We start from the raw sequence: 18154 nt of genomic DNA on the forward strand, positions 1-18154 counted from the left end.
TAATCACATAAAATACAGCTCTGAATATGAGAGACTTCTCTGGTTTTGGAAAGAGACGGACTTTGGTTCAAACTCCAGCTCTACCACTTAGTGGCCAGGTGTCTCTAGACAATACACCCAATCTCTGTGAGTTCAGGTTCTTTATCTGCCGGAAGTTTGAGAGCATTAAATAGTTTATGTGCAGACATTAGAATAGTACATGGTATGCAGGAAGTATGTAATCCTAAGAGTTTGGTCCTCAGAAAACTCAAGTAATATAAAAAGTTACAATGATCTGGCCCATAATTGTAAGAGCTAACTGGCTATCTCCTGTATCTCTTACAATTTTACAAGTTTCTCCTGTATCTCTTACAATTTTAATATCAACTGTTGTATGACGATTTTGGATGAAGGCAACATCCCCATCAACGATCCTTCAGCCTCTACTTGAATATCTCTAATGCAACAAACAAACAAGATATGAAGGAGTCCAGTCTGCCTTTGGTCAATCCTAATTTTTGAATGGTATCTCCACTCATTCGGCAAAATTCTGAAAACTTGCACTCATTTAATTGCAGCTATATCCTATGGGAATATTAACAAGCAACTGTTCTCCCTCACTACTTTTCTTCCAGGAAAGCCAGACAACCTGATTTGCCTAAGATGATCCCAGTTTGCACCTATGGTTCTGGCATAGTTAATATCCTCTTTCGCCCTCAAGATTTGAACAAAAAATTATACAGTCACTCTATCCTGGATAGCCCTCAAAAATATGAAGACCACACATGCTTTTATTGGGTTAACCTTCCCTCATTCTTCAGCTGTTCTTTGCATGATACAATTTTGAGAGTCTTCACTAGCCTTATCATTCTTGCTTCTGAATGTACACCAGCTTATTTATATTCCAAGAACCCTAAGGTTTAAAATCCTTGTTGCATATATATGTTAATGAAGGATTTTCTAATACCAATTAAAGAACAGAAAGTCATTTATTTCCCTTTAAATACTAGGCCAAGATACAGCAATAGAATTACTGCTCCTCTGGGTAAAGACACCTGAATATCTTGAACGATGCTAGGAAGCAGTCTCATATTAGACCAGTAGGTGTCACTCTATATATGATGTATTTAAAGTTATTTATGTTTCAATTCATTCAATCAACAAATGTTTATTGAGCGCCCATTATGCACCAGGCAGGATTTTAGGTGCTGAGAACATAGAGGTGAGCAAGAAAGACACAATCTTGTTCTCATGGAGTTTACAGTCTAGACATTAATGAACAAATCTGCTTTATTTACTTTCTATATAAAAGTTTGCAAAATCCTATTCCTAGGGAAATTTTATTTTCCTAAGTTAATAGCTAATACTCAAAATAACTCATATAGAACAAATAATTTAATGAAACAGAATCAGAGAAACTGTTCTGTACAGGCTAGATGAGTGTACCCTGTGTATATTCTAGTGTTTGAATTTATTCAACATTTCTCTTCCAAACCTTAAGTTTCTAAAACCCAAATTTTAGGTACTCCTCAGTACAATGGAAAGGAATTTATCTTAAAAAACCACTCAAATTTTCAAAATTCTATCTGTTCATGTTTTTATAAAGTAGAGACTGTTACAAATTCTAAAAGATTATTTGCAAAGCTTATTAATTCCCAAATACGTATTTCCTTATTTCTACTTAAAAAAATTAAATGTCACCTTTGAAAAACCAAACACACTTCCCAGGTTAACAGAATAAAAACAGTAATAAATGATGCCTCAGCACAGAATTTAGGAGTTCTTCCACTGTCAAGCCCTTACCTGGGTAAATCTCTGAGACTCAGAGCTATTACCAGAACTTCAAGGAGACTTACTCATGTTTAGAGCATGGCAATGAAAGGTCACACTTTGTCAAAATAAACAGCTATAAGAGAGGGAGCAGACACTGTACATCAAGAAAGCATATTTGCATGCAGAGAAACCCAAGAACCTAGGAACTATCGAATTCCTATTTTGCTTCTTTGTACTCTCAAACAGAATGTTCTCCGAACTGGAAAAGCTAGAAAAAATGTGGTAAGGGAGTATTTCAGGCTCAAAAGTCCTACTGCTTAGAATTCTTTAAGTTCAAAATTCAGTCACATGAATTTATTTGAGAAAAATGATGCTTGTAAGAATTTAGTAAGACATTGACAGCTTCATGTAACATCCCACCTAACGTCCCCTTTGAAATACCACAAACTGTTAATTACTGTCTAAATTGCCTGAGATATACTGCACATTGTTCAGTTTTAGCATGGACTCACACACACACTTTAGAACACAACAAGTACCCAACGAACATTAAGTTACAAGTGAACACTAATGTGCTTCATAAAAGATAGTTAATGTAAAAAAATCTAAATTAATTTATATCTAATGTTAAATAAAGTATTTTCTTTTACTTTGAAAGGTAAAGTAGTGGTTGATCATATATACTTAAAACATGGTTTATTGTGTATGGTTTTAAAATTACACTCGTAAACTCTCTGACAGGTCCAGTATTGTTAATGTTTGGCATCTATGAGATGTCACCAAATTTGTAAAAATTCAATGGCAGATATCTCTGTTATCACAGTATTTTTATTCCGATATAAAACTATGTGTGTGTGGAGGGGGGGTTTGGTGTACTGGAAAAAGCACAGCTTTTGGAGTCACAAATATCTAGGTTTGAATTCCAGCACTACCCTAAATTAGCTCTGTGACTTTTGATCACATTACTTAACCTGTTATAAACATCACTTTCCCACTAAGATACAAAGAACAGGGCTGTGAGAAGGATTAAGCAAGTTGTTTTATATAAAATGCCTACTATATGGTCTGCCACACAGTAGGTGCTCAATAAATGAGTTATCGGGAGAAGGGAATTTTCTTTCTGACCACTACGCTGACTATACCAGTTAATGTTGAACAACTACTAACTCACAAGTTTTTATAACTAACACAAAATGTATCTTTACCCTGCTATCACAGGTTTATAAAACCAAACCCCTTACTCTGACAATGCCAATAAATAGGCACTTTCTCCTTTAGCTCAAATATATTTTGCATGACCTTACATGAATTGCTTAGATAAAAGCTTTTTCTCTTCTGCTTTTGTTATTTTAAAGTGCAGATGCATTTGAGTCATTTTCTCCTTTTGTTTCATATCCTTAAGATCCAAAGCTTCAAAGACATAATGTCAGCATGCAGTCGATTTATAACTGAACTCTTGAAGAGACACTGAAGAATTACCTTGTCAATCACCCCAAGGACTCTGAAGGCCTTCAGCTCCTCGGCAGGGCTCCTTAGGTTCCAAGGGGGCCTTGAACTTAGTGATCCTGGAGGCTAATGGAAGATATCAAAGATTATACATCAATCAGGGAGGTACTTGAAGGAAGACTGCCTGCCAAAGCAAATGCCAGGCCAAAGGAAACTAAATTTATCATAAATCAGAGAACGGAAAGATGAAAGGAGGAAGTTTCTGTTTGTCTGTAATGTAAAATAAAAAAATAACAAAATCAAAAATAAAGAAAATCAAAAAGAAAAAGCAAGAAAAAAGTTGCAAGTAAATAAATCATGATAACACTGAAAACAAAATTTTAAAAAGAAAAATTAATGAGCTGATAGAGTTTCTAGAGCAATAACTCAATGCAGAACTGTGCAGCTATAATGAAACTTTGTAACAAATGCATAACTGAGCCAACAATCCATCACAGCCTTATATTTACCCCAGACTGGACCTCAAGAGTAATTTGGAAGGTAGGGGGAGGAGGGGACTAAAAAACAACGTAATAATAGATAAACTTGGGGAGAGAGGGAACCCAAGTCATTCTCTCTCATCATGAAACTACTGTCCTTTAATGTTACTTTATAAATATATACTATGTATTTTAAGAACGATTGGCTGATTCATGTTCAACAAGAATTACCAACAATGATAAAAAATTCAGAAACTCCACCATAGAACCAACAATTATCAAAACTGAGGTCGTTTAAGCCTGGAAAAGAGATGATTTACAGGATAAAGAAAACTTTTTTTCAAATATTCAAACATCTGTGATCCTAACTTCCCATCCAACTGGTCTTAGTTTTTCCCTATCAGTAAAGAAGACATGAGACTAGATACACTCCAAAGATACTTCCATTTGGCATCTATAACCAGAAAGCAATGCCATATTAATCCTTATATGAAAATAGTGATGCTGCAAAGGATGACAAGAGACACAAAGCCTTATTATATCCCCAAAGCAGATATTTTTGTTGTCAAAAAAATTATTAGAATATATAGGAAACACTGTGATCCCCATGAGTGGAAGAGAAATATCCTGGTTAATCAAATGTCATGATTAATAGAGATATTGAGATACTATTTTTGATACTTCAGGTCCTTGTACGGACCAACATCACTATTCAGGAAGCTCCCTGAGAACCAGGAAATATGCCCTATTCATCTTTATATTCACCGTGTCTATGATGCTAGCTGGAAGAAGGAGTAGAAAACAGAGGAAGGAAGAAGAGAAGAGGGAAACAAGCGGAGCAGTTCGCACAGATAAATTAGGCATCATCAACAACTGGGAAAACTACCACTTGTGAAATTTTCTAAAAGTAGCAATTCGAATGGCTTTCAAATTTTTCTGTTTTTTGTTTTAGCAAGCAAAGAAGAACTTCAATATGTCTGAAGAGGTGATGTTTGATTTTAAGAAAAAGACGACGTCGACTTTTTATTTTTTAAAGACATTTAACTTGAGAACACCAGTGATAGTGGAAATTGGACTGGATAACAATAATCTTTTAAAATTGATTTAATTTATACTTCTAGGACATGTTTCATTTACTTAATTTCTCACTTCATGAGGGGCTGAGCTAGATGCTACAAAAAACAAATACATCTCTGCCTCCCTAAAAGCCTAAAATTTAAGGGGAATTTTTAAGGATATAAAAACATTTAGCAAGGTATCTTAACGTCATACATGTAAACAGACATATAACAGAAACAGTCTCTTCTATCTTAGTTTATATTACATTATTTCATCTTCATCCCTCGTGCCACCCTGAGCGTGGCACTTACAGGAAGTTGTTATTACAATCCCCAGTTTCACAGCTAATAAAGGGGAGTTCAGGGTGGCTGACTGTGGTCAGAAAGAGAGACAGTAGACGATCCCAGACTAGACTCCAATTCCTTACTCTACGCCTGCAGTCCTCTACTACGCAACACAGTCTGATGACGGAAAATTCATCTCCTCCTACTCTATTATCAAGAAAGAGTAAGAACCGCCTGTGATTTTGTTAAAAGAGATGTTGAAGAAAACTTATACGGGGAAAAGAATACTTTAAATGATAATTTATCCATTACATTAGTCATTGAAAATATGCCTCCAACATCCCTATCTCCTACTTACACCTCTTTACTCACTCATGTCACTGGATCTTTCAGTTCCCAAAGAAAGTTATCAGCTCACTTCAGCAATTTCAACAGCGAAGATCACAAACTACAGAATCTCTACTGCACCTTCAATAAATACTTACTGTGTGCCCATTATGTGCATGATAACCAAAAAGGAGCTATATCACCAAAAGGCACGGTCCCTAGCTTCAAGACGTTTACAACTTACTTGAGCAGAAAAGCCAAATACATAAAAAGTTAAATAACAGTAAAATTTTTTAAAAAAATACAAGACAATAGAGCTAAGTGATTAGTTAGTGTATGATAAACTGTCGTCTCAGGAAGAAGTGAGACTAAAGGTGATTTTAAATGCTATATAGAAACTAGCTTAGGAGGAGGATATTATATACAGCATTGGACAGAAACTGGCTTGGTGGGGAAAAAATATTCAAATTGGAGAAGAGAGGCAAATAAAATTATACACTTAAGGTCAGTTTTCACAGGCCTTGAATGCCAGGAAGAAAAGTCTGGATCATATTCTCCAGAGTCTAGACAACAAGTCTCATACGAGAAACAAACCAATGAAAACAGTGATTTAGCAAGGTTTCCTTTGCAAAGATGGGAATGGTGAAACGGTAATGGGAAAGACCAAAGGCAAAGTGATCATTAAAGCTCTCTTTCTACTTTAACCATCTATAAAAGCTTAAGATCAGAGAAATGAACAAAGAAAGATCATAAAATAAAATCATCAATAAAAAAATCCTGTATTTCTTATATGCAGCATTTAAATTGGGTAGAATCCCTATAGATCTACTCCTTTTTTCAGAAGGCAAAAGGAAACATAAATCCACAGAAATTTAAGAACAAAGAGAGACAGAGATCAAGTCCAATATTCTCTTTTTTTTTCAGATGAGAAAACTGGGAAGCAGCAAGGTTAAGCAATTTGTCTAAGACGACAAAACTAAGTAACAGATAAGAGGGGATTAAATCTTATTTAGAAAATAATATAGCGTTGTTTGGGGAAACTTTAGCCCAACGCTATAAGGTGGGTGTGAGGGTGGGGGAAGAGAGATGCAGTGTATTTCTAGGCAACATGGCTGATTTCCCTAATGAAAAAAGTAAGATTTCCACTTATATGTAGGAGCTACCATAGCAGAAGATGCCTAGAAAAGCAAGGAGTAGTTGTACTCACCTACACCAAAACTAAATACAGGGGCAAGGAGGGGGAAGAGGCGGGAATATATGATGATCCAATAATCTTCAAAACCGAAGATGGCAAGTACATATCACTCAACTGGGCAAGCCCACGGCAGACACATCTATTAACCCCACACTCTGTCTCACACTCCGCTCAATACAGTGCTCTTGAACGCTACTACTTGTGGGTTAGAGTTAGCACACTAGGAAAGTCTATTTTCTATTCTTGTTCTAGATTCTCTAAACAGCTAAGTGAAGCTTTGTTTTTGGTTTGGGTTGGTTGGTTGTTTTTTTTTTTTTTTTTGAAGTATTTATTCTGTCCACAGTCTTTTCACCTGATATTACTCCCTATTCTCAATGAGCTCTATCTCTATTCTCACCAATCTGTTAGTGTGGCACTTCACAAACTTTAACACGTATGCACATCACCTGAGGACCTTGTTAAAACAGAGATTCTGATACAGTGAGTCTGTGGAGAGGCCTAAGATTCTGCATTTCCAACAAGCTGGTCCACCAACCACATCTGGAGTAGGATTAGCTACTCCTCCTGAAACAGTCTGAGAATAAGTCATCATTGGTGGTCTAAGGGTTAAGATTCAGTGTTCTCATTGCCGAGGCCTAGGTTCCGTTCCTGGTCAGGGAACTACATCATCCATTTGTCAGTTGTCATACTGTGGTGGCTGCATGTTGCTGTGATCTTGAAAGCTATGCCACCAGTATTTCAAACAATAGCAGGGTCACCCATGGTGGGACAGGTTTCAGTGGAGCCTCTAGACTAAGACAGACTAGAAAGAAGGACTGGCCACCCACTTTTGAAAAAGTTGGCCATGAAAACCTTACAAATAGCAGCAGAGCAATGTCTGATATAATGCCAGAAGATAAGAGGATGGAGCAAAAAGACTGGACAAGGTGTCACTCTGCTCTACACAGGGTCACCAGGAGTCAGAATCGACTTGACGACACTAACAACTAAAGTTTCCATTATTTGGGGGAAAATAAGTAATCAAAGGCAAAAAGAAAGCATTACAAAGAACATACCAAGAAACCACACTGTGAACCCTGAGAGCTAATACACTCGAGTTTCTAAACTTGGCTTCATCTGCAGACTTTTGGCTTTGCCAAGACTTTCATTGTCAATCTTTAACCCTCAACACCCAGCCTCCTAAGCCTCTCTCAGATCACATTTCAAGCGTGACTCTTAATCGCAGTCTTATTACTGATTTAAAATGCCCCTGATTGCCATCTCCACTTAGCCCACGTCTCACTGAGGATGACACAATACTCATTTTCAAGTATTTTCTAAAGAAGAATTGAGAAATACCAATAATGCCAGGAAATAAAATGCACAATAGAAATATATTTTCAGTATCATTATAGCAATTGTACTCACAATCTACAAAAGATTCAGGCAAGGCATACCTTTTACACATTAATTTTCATTCACACCTTGCAACTGCATAACAAAAAATGTATTCACATTTTAGAAACTATACAGTCTTTTATGTCCTAAACTTAGACCATTTACTATCTTTTTCTAAATTTCATTCATCTTGAATTTAAAATTTCTAGAGCTAAAAATAGCATAAAAGCTATTCCAAGTCTTTTGCAGGAAAATTTCCTTTTAATATTAATTCTTCAATTATTCAAAGTCATCTACAATTTTAAAAACAAAAAAGGAGAAGAAAAAAAAAATTTGTCTCCTTCAGTTAAGACTTCACCTTTGCATCAAACAAAGCTTACGTCCTTTTCTTCTGAAAGCTGCTCCTTACAGCTTCTGGGAGCCTTTTAGCAATGAAGTAACGAAGAAAAGAAAGAACAGGAGAGCACTTTCGTTCCTTCTTGGGCTCTTTTGAAAAGAATATTACCATCAATGACTGGGAAATTCAGAATTTTTATATTTACCACATAAGTCTTATAAATAAATTCAATAAAGCAAAAGCTTAAGCCGTTCACAGAAAACTTGGGTGGAGGTTGCCATGGCCCAGACAGCAGCAAAGAGGAAAATAGTAATCACAAATATTTTTTAAATCAGAAAGGATTCCTTTATTCTGTTAACCAACCAGGCTAGAAAGAAATGTTTGAACAAGGATTCAAGAGAGAAATATGTGCTTTGCACAGAATTTAAGAGCTAAAAGGCCCTTAGAAATCATTCCTATCAATCCTCTCCTTGTGTTTGTTAAAACTGAGGCCCAAAGATGGTTAAATAATGAATTCACCAAGCTAATCAAGAACCAACCTCTAGAAGACATTTAAGTTAAATTATGGATAGGAAAATAATCAAGCATGTCCCTGACCTAAATAAGGGCCAGATTTAAGAGAATAAAATACAAAACTGAAAATCAAAAGCAATTCCTCACATAAAAGAAAAACATCTTGCTCTAGCAAGAAAAACTCTCCTCTAGCCTCCTTGCCTAAGAACTGATCATAAAATCTGATTCACTAGGTACCCCTTTTTACCCTTTCTAAGTTGCCATCATTCTATATAGCTCTCACCATTCTCTCTAAGTGTTGTTTCCTCAATTATGTACCTATTTTGGTCCTCAATTATGCTATAGGGCTTGCAAGAGCAGAGACTGTGTCATCATCTTTGTATAACTCCAAACTGTTCCTAGTTTGATAGTGCATGCAAACAGAGTCTTAACAGATGCTCAGTCAATCAATATACAACCTAATACAATCAGCTTTCCTGTATTTGCCATCTTCTGTTTAATTTCCATTAGAAGCTATGACTGAAGGGAAATTCTGGCTGATATGCTTCATGGTTCCCTTCTCCAAGTCAAAAGCTACACAGAAGGCTTTATATATTTATTTGCCTAAAAAATTATTCCTCCATAGACATGATTATGGGGAACTAAAACAGGAAATGTGTAAGTAGGGAGTTTGAAAGAGTAATATCGGTAGAATGTTCAAAGTTAACGCTAACAGGAAGAATAGAATACTGGTAATTTTGACTCTGTAAAACTTTTAGAATATTTATACACAAGATGGATTTAGTAAAATAAGTAAGTTCATAGGGGTCCATCCTATTTAATACTTTTATCAATGTCCTCAAAAACAGAATTAAGAATGTATACATCAGGATTGCGAATGAAAAGGGTTGCCAACTGCACAGAAAATAAGAAATTGAATTCTAAGTAATCTTTAGATAAATATTCCATTTAAAAAAAGATAAAATTCAATCGTATAGAGTTAAAGGAAATAAATTTAGTAATATAATTTAAGAATCAACGATAGAAAATAGGAAAAATTAGCAAAGAGAATACAGAATAAAGAGTCACAATAATTAACAATCTGAAAATGAGTCAGCAGATATCTTACAGCATACTCATTATGTTAGAGCAAGTAACGAGAGTATATTACTTCCAAGTTGGAGTATAATCTTTCTGTTGTAAAAGGAATGGTCAAACTCTTAACATCAAAAATTCTCACTAATATGGATAGTTTTGATAACTGCATGTTTTAAAAGGTCACCCAGAAAATGAAAAGGACTCAGAAAATAAACAACAAAAAGTTTTAATGGTCCAATGAATCAAGATTAAATTTGGGGCCGTTTATAAACTAGAAAATTGAGACATTTTATAATTTTGAAAAAGCATGTAAAGCATAAAAAAAAAAGAGGAAAAAAGTATATAAAGCCATATATGGAGAGAGATGAAAAACAGGGCTAAAACTTATTAAGTTAGTTATAAAGTTACAAAAGCTTGGCTGAGAGGCTGATCTTTTTACAAGGCAGGCACTTGATTTGTATGTAGACATCCAAGCCTGCTTGCCTCTTAGATCAGTTAAGAAAATAAACAGTTTCTCCCATCTCTAGAAGATATGATTCTTAAATTGCATCAGAAAAAAATTAGTTTAATATAAAGAAAAAATAACAGAAAAGTTTCTTCCAGAATTTGCCAAATCCAGATGGAAATGAAATAAAAACAATAATAATAATTCACAATGTTCTAATATTTTGTGCATTCATCTGCTTTCTAGACAAGACAAGACTAGGTAGTCCCAAATAAGCTAAACATTCCTGTTAGAATTATGCCTTTATAATTCTAGGTGATCTATAGCAGATATTTGTAGGGCTTATGCTTAAATGATTAATTTTAGCATGAATCAATAAAACTATAAAGAAATTGTACAAGAACCATAACTTAAAAAAATTCAAATAAAATTCAGTATAAATTACTGTCATCCTACACATGGGGATACTAGGGAAGGAGTAAGAAACAACGGACTGAGAAAGAGAAGGAGAAAGCAAGCCCCATTTTATTCCATGTTTGGTTGGTTTGCTTTAACACTTTTCTTTCCACCAATAACTTTTAAGAAAATTACTGATAAAATTCCAAAGACCAAAATTCTCAAACATTCTAATTAGAAATAAAGCCGAGACAAGACAGGAAAAATGGCTAAAGAAAGTACAAAATGAAAGATGAGACATACCTGAGCTACGTCATCAAGTTGAGGTTTTCCTTTATAAAGGCTACAGAGACTCTCCGCTCGCATGAGATACTCGGCTGTTCTTCTCTTCACAGCTTCTCGACGGGTAGGACTTGACTCTCCTAAAAGAAGAAAACAAAATTCTGGACATGTAAAAAATAAATAAACTTTGTTTTATCCAATCTGAAGATTATCTCCCTTTTACCCAATTCATTGTTTGTACACGTTGCTAACTGAAAAGAAGGGAGATTCAAAACTGGAACAAACGTCAAAGTTACTAATTTCAGCAAAATCTAAATATTATCCCCATGAATTTCATTTATCCAAAATCTGAAACTCTCCCATTTAAACATGTACAGAGAACTTGATATAATTTATAGGATGAGTCACTATACGAGAAATGTAGTGCAAAAAGCTCTGAAGACAAAAGACTAGCCTAGTCCAGACACTATACCGTTGTCCGACTCAACCAATAGGACTAAATACGACAGATGTTTAATAACAGCTGTGACATGGATATAACATGCTGTAAAAGTATCACCAAACTAGAGAGTAAAATTATTCAAGGTAACTGATTCACTCTAATTGAGTTTTAAAAGCTTCATGATTTTTTCGTTAACAATAAATTGTTACCCACTTTACAACTAAAAACAAGAATGTGAGTGAAATCCTTGTAATATACAATTATGAGAAAGTGAACACGTCATTTACCTTGTCTGGCTCTCAGTTTCCCTAAACAAAAGGTATTCAGTGTGGCCTCCAAAGACCTCAAGATGTTAAAAAAGAGGTGTACCAGCCCATGAAGCACTGGGTTCTCTCCTCTCCAAAGTGGGATGATCCTATGCTTTTATCCACTTTATGTGCTTGGCTGTGATATAACATTTCATTTGAAGAAAGGATTCCATGGCCGAAAGCCAAAAAGTTTAAAAACCACTACAGGATATGATCTCTAAGGTTCCTTTCATAAATAATATTCTATACTATTCATGATTCATTTTTATCAAAGCACTTAATACATAGTACTGTTTTTATAATTCATCCTATGCATCTTCTTTTTTTTTAAAGATTTTATTTTTTTTCCTCAAAGCCCCTCGGTACATAGATGTATATTCTTCGTTGTGGGTCCTTCCAGTTGTGGCATGTGGGACGCTGCCTCAGCGTGGTTTGATGAACTGTGTCATGTCCGCGCCCAGGATTCGAACCAACGAAACACTGGGCCACCTGCAGCAGAGTGCGGGAACTTAACCACTCGGCCACGGGGCCAGCCCCCACCCTATGCATCTTCTGAATGAAGTTAACCAAAAAGCAAGTATCATACAGTGGAAAGTGCCCTAGATTACATTCCAGAAACCTTGGTTATCTGAATTCTGACTCTGCCTCTCATTAGTCATGTGACTGATGATAGGTCATCTCAACTCTCTGAACCTCTTCCTCGTTCTCTAAAATGGAAATACATACCTGAAGTGACTGTGGAGATTAATGGAGACAACAGACATAAAAGAAACTACAACAGAGCCAGTAATATTGGACGCACTAAATTGTAAAGGTGTTCGATCTTGGTTTTTCTCTCAAAACCAAATCCTATAAAATAATATTACCTGGCTTGCTGAATTGAAATGAACTGATTCATAGTAAAGCAGACATCTTTCCCCAAAAGACTACTAGTGGAAAAACCTCTTCTTATTTCTGCCTGGAACAGCATCTTCTATTTCTTCTGGGAAATGCCCCTTTCTCCTCCCCTGCATGCTCCTCCACCTCTCCACTGCCACCGCTATCAACTCTTAACAACACGGTTTGAATGAAAGCCGGTATCTCGTTGCAGATCTCAGTCCCCCAGTCACTACTAGTTAGCCAAGGGTGAGCTCCTTTGTCACAAGCTGAGCCAATGTTAGAATCCCACCCTTTTGGCCACAGTTGGAAAAGGGAGGAATTGGCGCAACACAAACTGGGCCAATCAGTCCTTCTCTGTTATTGATGATGGAAATAAGAGGAGTGGGAACTGCCAGCAGCCATGGTTTCTGCCAATGCACAAAAAGCCAATCAGAAAGAAGGAACTTGACAGAGAGAAGCAGATAAAAGAGACAAAAAAAGAAATCCTAGTGTGACTGGGGTCCCTGATTTCAGCTGTACCTACTTTCCTGCCATTCTATGCCTAAGGCGGTTCGAATGTGGATTTTGTCACATGCAAACCAAAGAACCCTCACTGAATACAGACCTCAAAGAAAAACTGCAACAAAGCTGGGACTACAATTTTGCTAAATAACTTCCCTTTACAGTTTTTACATTACTATTTCATCTCTTCTCTCCTTTATGAGTAATTCACAAATATAACTGGTCTTGGTAAAGGAAAAAAATCTCTATTGCTTTGTAACTGGAACAATTTAAATTTATTAACTCTCCAACTCCTCAAATCTCAATTACTCTCAGTATACTTCCTTCCTCTGTTCTTAAAATTTACTTAATTTCTAAACACAAGGATTTTATCTTTACTCATTTGAAAAATGGACATAATCTGTGAAAATCACCTAAGTATAAACATATTTTGAAGATAAAATGTGCCATATAAATAAGAAATACTCACTATTTATACATACTACTAGTACTTTAGTTTTGACTTTACCGTTCGTAAACTCTAACTGCTATACCCATTATCATTAGCTCTTCTCATTTTAGGTTATACCTTTCAAGCCCTAACTTAAATTCCCATTTAGAATTTTTGATTCATCTTGGGCTCAACTCTAATAGAAACTATGGCAATTTAGTTTTTAATTCAGTGTGATTAAACTTTAATAAAACTTTGAAATTTGCTTTTGTCAAAAAAAATCAACTTCTCCCCAAAATAATTTGAAATTCAAAACTGCCAAGATTATAGAACACCTAATTAAAGCTAGAGTTAAAAGCATATTTTGTAATCAAATCACTGTTTTTTAAACTTTTGGTTTTTCTGTCACTTTCTGGGCAGTCTCCATAGTAACAGAGAAACAAGAACCGGAAGCCAGCAATTGAAATGGACTCCTGCTGATGATAGTGGTTCCGCTTCCATGGAAACAACAAAGTGATGGAAATACTGGAAGGCTTTTTAAATGTAACCTTAAATATACATACTACGACTCCTTCCTTATCAGCCCCTTAAAAGTAGGTCACAACCACTACTGATCAATAGCAGCAGCCAAGGATGAAAAATACCTCTTGTAGATTTCTGCTGCTGGATACTTACCGAGGACAGTGAGTACCAGGAAAGAAAAGATTACTCTGTAGATTTCCAGAATAATTCTAACTGATCAAATTATTGAAAAATGTGACTTTAAAGAGATATTGATTAAAAATTTTAATTGACCCTGCCCTTAATTTATCTTCATTTTAAGACACACAGCACATAACGATTATTTTTTAAGGAAAAGTAGGTTATCTGGAATTCAACTTTTAATCTCATTAAAATCTCATGTGGCTATACTATTTCTTCAGTCATATATCCAGGGAGACACTTAATAAATGCTTTTAAAAATGGAAACATATTTTACATTCTACTTAAAGATAAACCACTATCTTCAATAAGTTTCTCTACATTTCTGTTAATCATTCATATAAAGCAAGAATTTCCACCAGTCTTCGCTATTCAAAAGAGACAAATTGCTCCCATTATTTACAAATCTTTATGTCAAAAAGTTCTGGTGTCCCATAAAAGACGTCTTATGTATACTGTGTCAACGTGTATTTCTTTACTCTATGTTATCAATTTCTGGTCAGGAGAAAGGATGGATATAAGGTGGTTATACAGTGTGATCTGTGAAAGAAGAGAGTATAACTGAATAGAAATGAGAAGAAATTCCAAAGTTATCACTGAAATTATTAGAAACACTGGATTGCCTATCTTGCGTTTCTCAGAGCACCAACTCTGACTTAAGTTATTAAGAGAAGTTTTATACAAGGCATAGTCTACAGATAATAGGATCATGAAATTCTAAGTTATCCAAGAAGTCATCACCACTTGGAACTCCTTCATTATATCAAATTCTATTTACAGAAGATAGAGTACCTTCCTTTTATAACTAAGGAAATTGAGGCTCAGGGATGTGAAATGCCTTCTCAGGTACAAAATTAATACGAAGCTAAACCTAAGTCAGGTCTTCTGACACCACACTTCAGGTAACTGAATTTGAATTCGATTATCCTGCTGTTAGTGAGTAGAACAAGCAAAATACAGAGCACAGGACAAGTACAAGTGAGTATGGGAACAAAGATGAAGAGAAAATAAACATAAGGAGTTGAGACAGGAGCCTATCAGACAACGTAGCAGAGCAGAATCAGAGAGAAGGAGAGAGACTGAAGATGACAGACAAGCACACAGAAAAAAATCAGAGCTACAAAGAGGTATAAATTCCACACTATGTAAAGAGAAGGAGCCTTTCTGAGAAAAACTGGTCTCTCAAACATCCTTGTTACCCAAAGACTTCTTTGGGAAACAAAGGCCTTTTCTCATTTACCCATAAAAAGCCAAAATGGCATTTTTACTCACAGAACTAATGAAAATCAGTTTCACAACCGAGAATAAATAGCAGTTCTTCCAATTCTGTTATTTTACCCTTAGGCACTGAAAAGAATATAGCTAATGCCTCACCATTGGACCAGCAAAACAAGAGCAATGCTAGAGGAAGGAGTGGCGATGTTAGACTTCTTGAAAGACAGTATGTCTACATCTGTATTTTATGAGATATTTTAAGAGTATTTTAACTATACTTGATTTTCACCACATGCACAGAATTAATCCCCACATAAAACTCTACTTAGCCACATCTTATATTCTTATCTCTATTTCTCTACTCCACAAACATTCTTCAATAGGCCCTATGCTGCTGTATTGGTCAAGCACGCTCGGTTTTCACTCAGATTTATCACATTAGAAAGAACACTGAAATCAACCTGGGTTTGCTGGAATGAGTTTTTGTTTGTTGGTGCTTCCTTTTTTTTTTTTTTTTTATAACTTCAGTCACATAAAAGAATGACTGTTTGAGATGGCCTTGGTGGTTATAGTCTTTTTAAGTGCTGACTGATTATACTTAATGGGTTCTTTTTGTTCTTTTCAGGTATAGCCTACCATTTCTGACTTATGCTAAGTGTTCTGACAACAAAAGGCAACCTTGAGAAGAACAGTAATTTATGGTTCTACACGTCTACCACAACTCTGGAGCCATCAGCCTTTCCGAGTATAACACGAACGTGGTCAGTCAAGGAATCGGCTTCCCATTCGCATTTAACCAACCCCCTGTTAATGTTTTTTCAAAACCAAGTGTAATGTGACCCCTCGAAGTTCAAAGTCATCAAAGGATAGTAAAAGCAAAAGTCATAATAATATTCATACCCAGGCGCCGCCTCACTTATGATCACTTTCAATGCTGCTCAGCAGGTTTTCCACTATCACTAATACTGAATGAAAACAAACACATCATTAAATCATAGAGTGCTAAACACCTACAGAGTCAGCCTTCTCTTAAATTCAACCATTTCTTTCTGCTCCCCAACCTATTTTTCTTTGTTTTGCAATTTTAAAGGGTAGTACCCAAACCACTAATCACTCAATCTCTTCAAAACAACATTGCCTGGCCCATCTCTTTGTGACAATAAACTCTTGGTAAGTAATAAATAAATAAAGTAAATAAATAATCAACCCCCTAAGTGTCCCTTAAGAAAACAGTAATAATCCTCTAAATTTCCCTTATGCTGTAATCAAATGGCTTTTAAAAGATTAAGGTAAAAAGATTAAAAAGAGTTAGCAATATACTAAAGGAAAAAGGAACAAATTAAAACCAAGGAGCTAAAATTTTGCCATATGAGATATAATAAAAATAAGGGGAAAATTTGGAAACGAAACTCCACATAAACTAAGAACTTTTTATCTGCCACACCGGTAAATATGGAAAGTTCCCCAACCCCCACAAAGGCTTTTGCTCATTCCTTCACTGAGTATAAGAGACACCTTAAGAGAAGTAGCAAATCCATGGAAGACTCTAAAGTCCAACAATTATTTTCCTTAAGTCATGATACTGAATCACATACTCTTCCTTAGAGATGATGTAAAGTGATCAACAGAATTACTGATCACGAGCAGTTAATTCTTCTCAATCCTACAAATTTCACATTTTTAATGCATCCCCACCCTAAAAAATAAATCAACTTAGTGCATACCAGAATTAGAACAGACTCCACTCCATCTTTCTTCAGATTGATTTAACATGAACAGATGTATCTCCCACATCTAAGCAATTCAAAGAATGTGTCACTCAATCCTCTGAGAGTATCTCAGGATAACAAAGAAAATCCTCCCCAACAATTGGTTTTTAAGTAAGCCACTAGAGTGACAAAGTTCTCCAAACCACTTATTCCTGCCACTCCTACCCCTTCAGAAGGAGAGCTGCCTAAGAGTTACTGAGCATCTATTACGTTCAGACGCAGTCATCTCAATGCTTATAGTCATCTCAACATTGTCCTAGAACATTACATATAGAGGACCTTCAACAACATTTTGTTAAACAAATGAATGGAAACGTAAATGAATAATTTTGCACCAATATTTACATGGTCTGATAACGATGCCTTCCTGCCTAGAGATGCTCCAATTACCTCTTTCTATAACTTAGTGCCTTTCTCTAACTTAAACGATAGTTATATGAAACACATGTCAGAAAACATGCACAATAATTGTCTTTATCATCTGTGTAGGCAAAATTCATAGAAAAGGAATGTAGAGGAACAGAGCATAGAAGTGGCATGGTTGGTCTAATAAGAGATGCTACATTTTAATTTAATTTTATGAAAAGTTGTCATAACAGTATCAATGAGGGAAATACACTGCAGATTTTCTAAGTAATTATAAACCATTACATAAAATAGAATGAAGTCTATAAACTCTCTTTTTATTGTTTCACAATTACAATTTTGGAAAATGTGTTTCTTAACAATTAGTAAAAGTACAATATGTCTACACAATGATCTGGTTATTTTTCAAATGAAACACAGTTTGAGACCACTAATGGCAACAAAGTAAGCTTCCGAGAAAAACCAGGTTTACATGTTCAATACTTCCTAAAAAAGAATAGATAAGCTGAACTTCTGTGCAATTTATACAAGACTCGATTTTTAATTGTTAAGATATAACTTAAGCTATAAGTT

General features: G+C 35.4%; 1 protein-coding gene and 1 long non-coding RNA gene across 19 annotated transcripts in view; one reads left to right on the forward strand and one right to left on the reverse strand.

Moving 5' to 3' along the window:
- The window catches only part of RPS6KC1 (ribosomal protein S6 kinase C1), a 178565-nt gene that overhangs the window by 70284 nt on the left and 90127 nt on the right, over nucleotides 1-18154 (reverse strand). For 12 of the 18 annotated variants that reach the window (XM_070591113.1, XM_070591112.1, XM_070591097.1 and 9 more), the window contains 2 exons: nucleotides 10991-11109; nucleotides 3232-3324 (listed from right to left, as the gene is read on the reverse strand). In XM_070591113.1, the coding sequence (XP_070447214.1) occupies nucleotides 3232-3324; nucleotides 10991-11109 (212 nt within the window). The remainder of the gene's footprint in view (nucleotides 1-3231; nucleotides 3325-10990; nucleotides 11110-18154) is intronic. The other 6 variants (XM_070591114.1, XM_070591098.1, XM_070591101.1 and 3 more) reach the window with 1 other exon arrangement.
- On the forward strand, nucleotides 14989-16455 carry LOC139078893 (uncharacterized). Its single transcript, XR_011532071.1, has 3 exons — nucleotides 14989-15358; nucleotides 15576-15672; nucleotides 16072-16455. It is a non-coding gene; the product is annotated as an uncharacterized lncRNA (long non-coding RNA).

This window comes from Equus przewalskii, chromosome 23, assembly GCF_037783145.1.
Source record: "Equus przewalskii isolate Varuska chromosome 23, EquPr2, whole genome shotgun sequence".
Taxonomy (NCBI): Eukaryota; Metazoa; Chordata; class Mammalia; order Perissodactyla; family Equidae; genus Equus; species Equus przewalskii.